We start from the raw sequence: 11678 nt of genomic DNA, 5'->3' as shown, positions 1-11678 counted from the left end.
TGCAGCGCCGGCCCGGCCGGGCAGTGAGTGGCGCGCGGGCGCGGGATGGGGCTGCCCGAGCGGCTGCGCAAGGAGTGGTTCCTGCTGGGCATCGTGCTGGCCATCGCTGCCGCCAAGCTGCAGCCCGCCGTGGGCGCCAAGGGCGGTGAGTGCGCGGGGCCGGGGCGCCCTCCCCGCGGGGCCCGGGACGCTTTGCAGCACACCCCACCCCCAGTGCCCCGGGGTGAAGGGAGCCCGGGGGCGGAGGCAGGGGGGGTTCGCCCCTTTGCAGCCTGCCCGAATAACCTGCCTTTCCCGCTCAACTCAGTGCGACGTCTGGAAAGAGGGCAGGCAGGAAGGTGCTTTGGGTAGAGGTGATCTCTGGTATTAGGCCACCTAAATAGCAGGAGTCATTGCTCTTCCGGGCAGCCTTCTGGACCCCGCTGCCTTCAACAGAGGCGGTGAGGAACTCCCTACGTGGCACTTAGTTCGTGTGTGCAGGTGCCCGCCTGCCAGCTTTGGGCGCATGCTTCAATCCAAGTTTGCTTGGTGGGATGCTGGGGGCGGGGGGCATGAAAGCTTATGCATGCTTTGTCTCTGTGGCTTGTTTAGTTGGTCTGGGAAAGTGCAGATCTCCCCTGCCCGGCTTCAGCCGAATGCAGACCAACAGGGATGTTTGGGTGTGCAAAAGTGCGTGCAGATGAGGTTCTTTGGGGAAATATGGTACCTTTTATTAGACCAACTAAATGATTGGAAAAGTTTTTCCAGTTAAACAGTCCAGCTAAATAGTTGGGCAGAAAAAAATAATTTTTCCAACTATTTAGTTGGTTAATAAAAGATATCACATTTCCCCAGAGAATCTTGTTGGCCCATGTCTGTAGACCAACATGGCTACAACTAACGCCCCCAAAACATAGAAGCATGTGCTGCGTGTAAGCTGTACGAAAGCTTTTGTGCCCCCAGCATCTTATGAAGTGATGTTGGCCGTATCTACAGGAGATGCTTTACTGCAAAGCAGCAGACTAATCTATTGCGCAGTAAAGCATCACCGTCTGCATGTGTAGACTCTTACTGCACTGTAAGCTTGCTACTGGCATATGCAGGTAGTAAATTTACTGCACAGTAAAGCCAAATAGCATTAATTGCATGTATAGATGCACCCCTTGGGTTGAAGAGTGTTAGTGTCAGTCTTAAGTCAGGCAGAAGGCAGGGGAGATTTGCACCTTTACGGACTAACTGAACAACACAGAGAGAGAGAGAGCCCACAGGCTTTTGTGCACCCAAGCATCTGATGAAGTGAATTTGGGTGCATGAAAGCTTGTGCTCTTTCTATATAACTTTTATTTAGTTAGGCTCCCAAGGTGCAAATCTCCCCTGCCTTCTCACGGGCTTCAGACTAACACGGCTAACTCCCTCTCCAATCTTTACAGGGTCATTCTTAGTTTTGAATAGAAGGTGATGCCCAAGGGCTATGTTAAAAGCTGTTGAGCATGATTGGGACTTAAGATGAAGATGCATAGCACAAGCTTTTGTGCCCCCAGCATCTGATGAAGCAAACTTGGGTTGAAGAGGGTTGGTGTTAGTCTGAAGTCAGGCAGGAGGCAGGGGAGATATGCACCTTTGTAGGCTAACTAAATAACATGTCTAAACTAAGTCAGATATGCAGGAAGAGTGCAAGCTTTTGTGCACCCAAGTTTGCTGACTTTATCAGATGCCTGAGTGCACGAAGGCTTGTGTGTTCGCGCATTCTCTGTCTCTCTGTATAAAAAAGTTTGTGTGTGTGTGTGGTTTAGTTAGGCTATAAAGGTGCCAGTCTTCCCTGCCTTCTGCCTGACTGCACACCAGAGCTAACATTCTTAGTTCATCTCATCAGATGCTGGGCGCACAAAAGCTTGTGTATAACTCAGAGCTTGCCTATACAGCTTATATGTAGCACAAGCTTTCGTGTACCCAGCATCTGATGAAGTGAATTTGGACTGAAGAATGGTATCATTCATCTGTGTTAGTCTGAAGTCAGTTGGAAGGCAGGGGAGATTGGCATCTTTATAGACTAGCTAAAGAACATTTATTTATAGATAGATATATAGATCTATATAGGTATATATAGATGTGTTTGAATATAGAAAAAGCTCATAGCACAGTCTTTCATGCACCCAAGTTCACTTCGTTGGATGCTTGGGTGCACAAATATGCTCTCTGTCTTATTTAGCTAGGCTATAAAGGTGCAAATCTACCCTGTCTTCTGACTCATGAAGAATGCCTTGCATTTAAAACTCTCCCAACTACACAGTTGGTCCCAGAAAAGGTATTCTTGCTTTAAAAAGAAATCCTTGCCTCTTGCATTAAAAACTAAATTAGTTTGTAACTTTGTAGTCCAGGTGCAGCTGTATTCCATCAAGCTGCTGTGTACTTTGACTGTACAAACTTAAATGAGGGGTTCAGGACTTGAAACACACCCACTAGGGTCCATGCTCTTGTTCAAATATAAAAACAAAATTGATGTTGGCAGACATTTAGTTGGAGATGTTGGAGTGAAATGTTTTCTAAGTCTAATAATGGTTTCTCTCTTGTAACAATACTGCATCTTGGGAAACAGTACTTTTATATACCTTTTTTTTAATATTAGTGGAGTAGTTATCACTCCGAGGTCATCTCCCTCTGTGTACTGTGAAATCTGGGTTGGTAAGAGGCCCTTGAGAGAAGAGGAAGCTGCAAGACTCAGCTTTCCTCACTCAGGTTTTAGACTTTAAAATGTAAACATGGCAAATCACATTTATTCATTTCTAACATAACCCAAGAAGAATCCTTTACTGAATTCCCATCTCTGTCATAGGTTGGTGTTGTACAAAGATTGATAAGGTAGGGTCCATAATTGAAAGTGTTTAAGAGTATGCATCTCTTACTTGATTAATAGGGATGAAAATCAGGTTAAAATCTGTTTTGAGCATGGTTCTGCTGACTTGGTGAAAAGAATTTCATTAAGAAATGCCTAAAAAGAAAATAATTGGAGTTTAATATCTGATTGTCTTTCATCCCTGACCCACTTGAGAGGGACACTGACTGACAACTTGAAATTGAGTTAGAAGTGATTTCAGGTACTACTTCTACCCCAGATGGCTCTTATCAATATTTGTTGTTTTACTATAATACATTTCCATTTTTTTGTGTCCTCTGTTGCTTCCCTATCAACAACAGAGGAAGCTGATTTACTATGCAGGGGAAATAGTGGAACTGAGCACATAAAGTGTGTTGTCAAATGTATAAAGTCAACAAACTGAATTCTTTAATCTTATCAGTAAAGGAGATTAATACATTACTTGTAACAATAGCAGGTGAAACATTTGGTGCTTTGTTTGGTTTTTAATTGATTGCATAATTTTAATAATAAATATTGCATAACCAGTAACACCTACTGGTTTGTTTTGGTTATAGCAGCAAAGTCCAAATGCTCAAAAGTTCCCAAAACATCCACGTTTTATGGTAATTTTCTCTGTGGCTGGTCTCTGCCTGAAGGTGAATTTCTTTGCATATATGATATGAAAAAAAAATAACAATATTTCTTTAACTGTCTTCATAGGAAAAATAGGAGGAAAAATCACTTCCCTCATTTTAAAAGACAAAGTAGGGCAGGATACCACCTTAGAGACTAATTGGTTCAGAGAGTCATGAATTTTCATAGGCAACAGCTATATGACTTGCAGGCTGTTACATACAAAACCTATGCTCCTCTGAGCCAATTAGTCTCTAAGGTGCCTACCTTCGGCTTGACTTGGGACTAACATGGCGAAACACCTTTCTCCTCATTGTAAAAATATTCCATACATAGTTTTTAATTTTTTTAAAGAGCTGAAGTTTGGCAGCAGACATACTGTTCTCAAGGAATTAGTACCTATGCTTGGCTTCTGGAGGAAGAAAAAAAAGTCAAGTCTTAAAAGTACTGTAAGAACAATTTCTGAGCTGTCTGGCAACTAAGGTACTAATCCTGTGTGGAACTCAGTGTGCAAAGTCCTTCCCTTGTAATTGCATTGGAAGTAAAGCTCTGCATAGGTCTGTAGAGCCATCAATACTGAGTGTCTTGCCTTTTTTAAACAACCTAGTGACGACTCTTCTTGTATAAGCACTGAACTTATTCCTGCCCAACTTGATTACTGCTCAGTTGTCAGGGATTGTTCCTGGGACAACAGAAAACAAAACCATCCACAGATCCAGCCACATGATCTCAAGTTACTCTTCTGCCACTTACTGCTTTAAAGTTAGAAAGACATTGGAGGAAAAAAAACATGGTCTTGGGGGGCGAAAGGGTAGGAGACTTTGTGACTTTTTGGCCAACAGAGCCATAGTGCAGCATGTCTTGAGCTTTATTTGGCAGTAGAACAGACTTCTAATGGTGTCTGGTATTTTCCAACTGCAATACAAAGCTCATCTCTTTAAATGTTTTGTTGGCTGATGGGAGCTTATTTCATTCCTCTTAGAACGTACTCTTTATAAAAATCTTTGCAAAAGAGATTGGATGCCCCATTGGATGTTCCTAGCACTAGACAAATACTTAATCCTCCTGATTCTAAAGTGATGATCACTTCATAAGTTCACATAGTAATGTTCAGGTTGCACAGTTTAAAACCAGGTGATAGTAAAAATCAGATTACAGTAGTACCAGATGAAAGACATACTGGGCACGTGTAGCAGTTGTCTCTCTCTGTTTCTTATCGTACTGTATTATATGCTATTCTTAGAAAAGATACAGAATGTGCAACAGAATCAAGTTCTGTAGCTGCAGCTTTCATTTCCACACTTGCCTTGATGTTGTGTTTTATATAGAGACTTCTTTTTACAGTTCTAGTATCTCACCAAGCAAGGCCTATATGAAAGTAAAACTTGACTAAGGCTGCAGACAAACATAACATTTGTTTTGGGATAAACCATTTTATCCTAGGACAAGGTACAGTTGTTCAGACCTCTGTCTGTTGTCCGAGCATAAATCCTAAGAAGGTTCACTGGGTAAGAAGTACTAACAGTCTATCACAGGGCATCTGAATGTGCGTTGGAACAATTTTCCCAGGATTGCATCATTGAATCAGAGGCAGAAAGTTGCAGTGCATTCAGTCATTCATTAAACTGTGACTAGAAGGACGATGTGTGTACATGCCCATCTAGGATATTTTTGTTGCAGGACAGGTGCAGGTACAACTTGTCTAGAGAAAAATGCAACATCTTTTCCTAGTCTCAGAGAGAAGAGTTGGGCAATCAAGCCCAGTTAAAGGGCATCATACTCCCTCTGAATGAACATTATCCAAATCTATTGCATTCAGCTTCTCCAAGACATCAATGTGTGTCATTCATGCACAAGAACAAAAAGGATCTTCTATTTTGAAGTATAGAAGAGTGGCTTGTTTGTTTGGTTGCTGTAGTTTTACTTAGGGCAGATGATTAATACTAAATGTAGTATGAAGTAAAAAAAGGGGAAAATAATTTTGCATTTTAAAATAGGATCCCTGTGCTCAGTTCAAGTATTAATTTGATCGGAACTTCTATTACTAATGTTTTCTTTTGACAAAATTAACCTGATTGGGTAGTTACAAAAACAGTTGGCTGTTCACTGCAGTTCATGTAGGACTTGATCATGCAGCCCCGTTAGGGTTTACGTGGAACTGTATAGTCACTTGAATCCCTTTGTGGAGTGCAGCTTGCTTTCCTCTAAGCTGCCAGCTGGGCCTACTGGCTGGTGCAGGTGGGGCTGGGGTGGTTCTGAAACCCCTATGGGGAAAAAAAAAGAGTGTAGTCACTGCATTCCTCTGAACATATGGACTACAGATCTCACAAGGTCAATCCAAGGGTGGAGGAAGGTTCCTTATTTGCACTCCATCATGCTGTGTACACACAAAAGAGCTGTAGTAACAAATAGGTTTTGATTCTGTTGGCATATTCTTCATTACACCATGTCTAATCTTTCTCTCTCTTCAATTGCTTATGAGTCTCGTTTTTTACTTAAAATATATAAAAGAGTGATGTTTACTTACAAAGCAAAACTTAAGTTTTAAAAATTGACTTTAATGATCAGAATTACTCCAAATATGCTGTCAGTTACTTTGATTTCTTATAACTTTCTGTACCTTTGTCTGCTTAACACTGGCTTACTTTGCTTTTTGTTTTTGTGTTTATATTTTTTAGGACCCTTGAAACCAGAAATTACTATAACTTACATTGCTGTTTCAGCCATATTCTTTAACAGCGGACTCTCGCTAAAAACTGAGGTACTGTAAATGATACTCATTACTTCTTTCTTGTTTTAGTTTAAAAGTTTGTGTTGTTCTTGAAAGTACCTGACTGTAGATAGGAGCATGACATTACTAATCTTGGGGGTTGATGTTGTTGGTAGACTGATTAATAGAGAATATGTGAAACTTACATGTATAGGCTATAACCACTTTATGTATTTAGAATAACTTCCATGAGATTGAGGGAGGAAATGAGAAGGCAGAACTGAGTGAAAGTTAGTGAAGGACCTTTAAAAGACCTCTTATAGCTGTGGAAAGCCCTTAATAGGTCTTTAGAGGGACTGAAGTGCAGAAGTTCTTCATGAAACTTGCATACCTCTGGAAGCCATGACAAGGGTTTAGCATCATTTCCAGATGGGGCTGGCTGAGTGTCATAGGGTCATAGGAAACTAGGGCTCAAAAGATTCTCAGGAGGTCATTTAGTCCAGCTCCCTGCTAAAGCCAGGATCATCGATGACTAAACAATCCCAGTCAAGAGTCTGTCCAACCTTATCTTAAAAATGGTTGACATTTTTTAGATTCCCAGCTTCTATAGGCAGCCTGTTCCAATGTTTGACCACTCTCATACTAAGAAAGTTATTGCTAATCTCCACCCTAAAATTCCTTTACTGCAGTTTGAGGCTAAAGCTCCTAGTCCTGTCCCTCTGGGTCACAGATAATAGTCTGTCTCTCTCCTCTTTATAATTGCCCTTCAGGTATTTGAAAACTGTTATCAAATCCTCCCCCTCAGTTTTCTCTTTTCCAGACTAAATAATCCAGGTTCTTTCAGTCTTTCCTATTAAGTCATTTTCCTCACTTCTAATAATTTTTGTCACTCTCTTCTGGACTTTTTATACATTTGTCCACATCTTCCTTGAAATCTGGTGTCCAGAACTGGATACAGTACTCTGAGTGATATCTCATCAGTCTCTTATAGAGCAAAATAATCACTTCCTTTTATTTGTAAGTGACAAACAACCTACTATGCTGTTGACTGTTGTTTTGCAACAAGAATACACTGTTGGCTTATGGTCCACAATAGCCTGTAGGTCCTTCTCTGCAGTACTGAAGTCTAGCTAGTCATTCCCCATTCTATTTGTGCATGCACTGTGTTTACTGTATTCTAAGATGAGGTGCCCTTCCCTTTTTAACATGGGGGAAGACAGCCCCTTGTCTTAGAATCAAGTATGAGGGTGGTGTTGGGGCAGGTGGATGTTGCAGCTCCTGGTCCAGCCCTACTTCAGCTGCTCTGCCCTCTTCCCCCTGCCATCTGCCCCCTTAGCCTCTTCTCCCCATCTCCACCCTCTGCAGAGCCTCTGCTCTTCTGCCTTTCTGGCCATGTGAATGCTGCAGTTGTGTGCATGCATGTGGCATTTACTGGTGACATTATTGGCTACACCAGCCAAAAAAAGCCAATGAACATGTCATGAGAGACTGTCAAAAGCCCTGCTAAAATCAGGGCAGATCACATCCACTGCTTTCCCATCAATAGTGCTTGTCACCTTATCAGAAAAGGAAATCAGGTTGGTCAGGTATGACTTGCTCTTGGTGAATCTGTGCTGGCTGTTCTTTGCTCTCTTTTATGTGCTTCAAAACAGATTCCTTGATGGTCTGCTCCATAATCTCTCCAGGTAGAGGTCAGAGTGACTGGTCTGTAATTCTCTGGAACCTTTCTCCTTCCTTTTCTTGAAGACGGGCACTATATTTTAGGGGTGCACCAATAGAAATTTTTTGGGCTGATACTGATGGCTGATTTTTAATGATCCGTATTGGCTGATACCAGTCTGATTGCCGATATACCGCCTGGCAGCATGGGGAGCAATGTCTGGCTGGTAAGTCTGATGGGGAAGGGGGAGGGAAGGGGCATGGGGTGCAGATTGAGGTCCCCACAATGAGGGAGGAAGTGGGGCTGGGGTAGGCGCTGCCCAGCTGGGGTGGGACATGGGATGGAGCTACAATAGATTGTTCAGAGGCCGTGGGGCGGGGTGTGGGAGCATGGCTCCCACCACTGCACACACCATGGGAGGGCATGGGGGGCGTGTGCCCCAGGATCTGCATGCAGGTGAGGGGGGGCTGCCACTGCAGGCTGGGGCTGGAGCTGTGCTGAGCTTTTCCCAGTGGGTAGGTTGAGTCATGCTGTTCTCGGCCTGGGCGGCAGCAGCACTGGGAGTGGGGCTATGGGGTGGGGGGAAGCTGCAGCCACCCCAAAATTCACCATAGCCCCTGCTCCCAGTGCTACTGCTGCCTCCCCCCACCATGTCCCTTGGACAAGCTGTGGCTCTGACCTGTGCCCGTCCTGGCTGGGCAGCGCCTGCCCCTGGCACACTCCCTCCCTTGCCACGGGGACCTCAGCCTTCTTCCCCCATGTGAGGGAAGGAAGGGTCCTTCCCTCACAACAGACTGATCAGCTGGACGCTGCTTTCCATGCTGCTGGGCTGCGCTGCAGCTGCACACACACGCGCAGCATTATTGGCCACCTCAGCCAAAAAAAAGCCGATTACCAATGCTGTCAATTTTCCTTATATCAGTAAGAATCCTGTATGGGACCGATGTATCAGTGTACCTCTACTATATGTACCCCTTTCCAGTCATTCAGGGCCTCACCTGCCCTCCACAAGCTCCTCACCTGACCTCTAAAGATGGCCAGTGGCTCAGAAATGGTGAGTAGCTGCATGATCCCTGCTGATGAGGCTCTATTAATATGTGAGTGTAGTATGGCTCCATGAGCTATCCGTGGATTGAGAACTCTTTCCTGGAGCATTCTTTTATGTGATTCATGGATGGATATGTGGTTCATGTCCTGATCCTAGTGCCATGTCTGGGCTTGCCCCTGTTTCAACTTTTGCTTCCTTCTCTTTTTTTCAGAACAAGGATTAGACTGAGAGTCTCAATTTAAGGGAGATCATCAGGCCAGGTTGCCTGTGGTGCTGTGATAATTCGTAGAAGTGCAGCTGTTTTCTCTCTGCACAAGTCAGATGGCTTAACATTAAAGAGAAACATTAATTTTCTCTGCCAGTGTAGTCACCTAGTTCCTTTTCAGTTTGTTGACTGACTTGAGCTGTTTATTAAATAAGATACCTTAAATAGCTTTGTGTTTGCCTCTAAAGCAAGCATTTTAGCTGTAAAGTAGAGAAGATTTTGGTGGGTACTTTGAGCCAGGGTTTGAAAAATGTACTTGCTGACTCATCTTTAAGTCAGCTTTTGCAAGTCAAAGCTTTTATTTTTATTTATTTTTTAAAAAGTTTATAACCCTAATGGTTGTTAAGATAGTGCTCCAAATGGGGACCAAGTCTGAATTGAGGACATGCTGCCTGAGGGCATGTGCTTATGTTTATGGTCACACTTGTGCCCAAATATGGCATAATTGAAATGAGTAACCTTGGACCATTTAATTACTGTAATTTGGAACTCTTTTGTTGTCAGTGGAACTGTTAAGAGTATATCAGTTTCATCCTTCTGTTAGGAAAAGTAATGCTAGGAGAGGGAGGCAATTGGAGTTTCTTCATAAGGAAAGAATACTCAAAAGCGGAAATCGAGAAGTAGCATAGGGAGTCTTCTCCAAGGAACATTGAGTGTCTTGGGTTTGGAGAAGAAATAGAAAAATTCCATTTCCCCTTTGGTTGCTTGAATTTGTGAAGATTTGGTTTCATAACGCAGTTGCTAACTAGAAGCTGATTAAATCAGGACCAGTTGGTATAAAAAACAGTGCCTGTTAGATGGGCTGGTAAATCAGCTTGGTAGAAAGCCATTAAGAATCTGAGCTCTTTTTATGAAGTATCTGGTCTGACAGAAGACCTTGTTTGTAGGAGCTGTTAAATTCTTAAATGTCCCAGACTTCAAAAATAATTTTTAATGCAGAACTGGATTAGCAGTGAGATACTCTAGGCCTATTTTATTTGTTCTTTCTAAATCCTTCTGTGGTTTGAGTCCTATGAGGTGTAATCTAAAGTTGGTCATACTGTATCTCTTAACCAAGTCATTACTGATTAATGCTATCAGTGCAAGTTGTTTCTCCTTTATTTTAATATTTGGTGTGTGTGTGCATGTGTGTACTGAATATATTCTATGAAATTAAAAAATACAAGTTTTACATTAACAATGTGCATATTTAAACTAAACATCTGGAAAGTTTAGAATAACTTGCATCAGTCAGTGTTATTGGGAAAACACAGCTCATGCTCAATAATATGTTGATATGATTCAAAAGTATGTTGCAGAACAGTTGGCAGCTTGCTGATATAGTCTGGAATATAAGTAAACAGAAGTCACTTTGGTTATATTTTTGTGGTAATAAGTCTGTGGTCCCAATACACAAAAGGAATGTTTAACTTGATGTTACCATGGTGCCCACTCCCTTTTTCACTTATTAGCTAGTTACGGCTTTTAAAACAGCTTCCTTATGCAAACCTCCCTGTGGACCTAGAACTTAAAAACATATTCGTGAATGTCTGTTTAATACAGGGGCAGGTAAAAATACAGCCTGTGGGATGGACCCACCCTGCCAACTGACTGGTTCCAGCCCACAGCTGGCCCCACAATGCTCTGCATGAGGCTGAGGCCTGCCTGCTTCTGCCAGGGCAACCCACACTGCCAACCCAGCCCTGACGTCAGCCAGCACAGCTTCCAGCGGGGCTGTTCCTGATGCTGCTGCAGCCAGCTGGGTGCTGCTTTGCTTCCCTTGCCTCCAGCAGCAGCTCCTCCTCTTGCTCCTGTCTTTGCTGTGCCATGTGCTCCAGGTGGGCAGGGGAGAAGCTTCAGCTGGAGCGCGTGGGGCTCCAGCTCCCCAGCCACTTTTTCACCTGCTCCACCTGTCCCTGGGTGGCTGCTCATCTCGCCAGGAGGGCAGAGTGGGTGGAAGGCAGCTGGAAGCTGGAGCCAGAGCTCTGTGCACTGAAGCAGGAATCACTCAGATGAAGCCCTTCCCCCTCTGCCCCTCCACCTGGAGCAGTGCAGCAGGGGAAAGACCAGGGGGCCATGGGAGGATAAGCAGGGCTGGACGTAGGCATGGGCAAACTGGGCCAGTCGCCTGGGGTCTGGACAGAAAGAGGGCCCGAAAATGGTAATTTAAAAGTTTATTATTATCATTATTTCTGGAGAAGGGGGGCCCAATACTAAAAGTCTGCCCAGGGCCACCAGGAGTCTAGGTATGGTGCTGAGGTTAGGGATGTGTGCACAGATTGGCATGGGTGCACAGGAAGTGGATCATGGCTTAAAACATGTTTAAGACACTGATAATTTGGGGTTTGTATAGCTTGTAACTCAGATAATCTCTTTTCTTCTCCTTTGTGTCTGCAAGGACCTGTATCATTAATGTGGCAAAATAATTCATTAGAAGGAAAACTACTGAAAACTGTATGGTATTGAAATGAGAAATGAAGCTTATCCTACATAAATAGGTCAGCTTTAATTTCCACGTTGATTTTTTTTTTTTTTTTTTTTTTTTTT

General features: G+C 43.3%; 1 protein-coding gene across 3 annotated transcripts in view; it reads left to right on the top strand.

Annotated features, from left to right (window-relative positions):
* The first annotated feature begins 6 nt into the window (after positions 1-6).
* Positions 7-11678, top strand: part of SLC10A7 (solute carrier family 10 member 7) — a 245318-nt gene continuing 233646 nt past the window's right edge. For all 3 annotated transcript variants that reach the window (XM_019522165.1, XM_019522164.1, XM_019522166.1), the window contains exons 1-2: positions 7-145; positions 6148-6230. In XM_019522165.1, the coding sequence (XP_019377710.1) occupies positions 46-145; positions 6148-6230 (183 nt within the window). In that variant the 5' untranslated portion in view covers positions 7-45. The remainder of the gene's footprint in view (positions 146-6147; positions 6231-11678) is intronic.

Source organism: Gavialis gangeticus, unplaced genomic scaffold (genome assembly GCF_001723915.1).
Source record: "Gavialis gangeticus isolate Ggan-Ray unplaced genomic scaffold, GavGan_comp1, whole genome shotgun sequence".
NCBI classification, from domain to species: Eukaryota; Metazoa; Chordata; order Crocodylia; family Gavialidae; genus Gavialis; species Gavialis gangeticus.
Note: the sequence above shows the minus strand (reverse complement) of the source record. Positions and strands in the feature narration are given on the sequence as shown.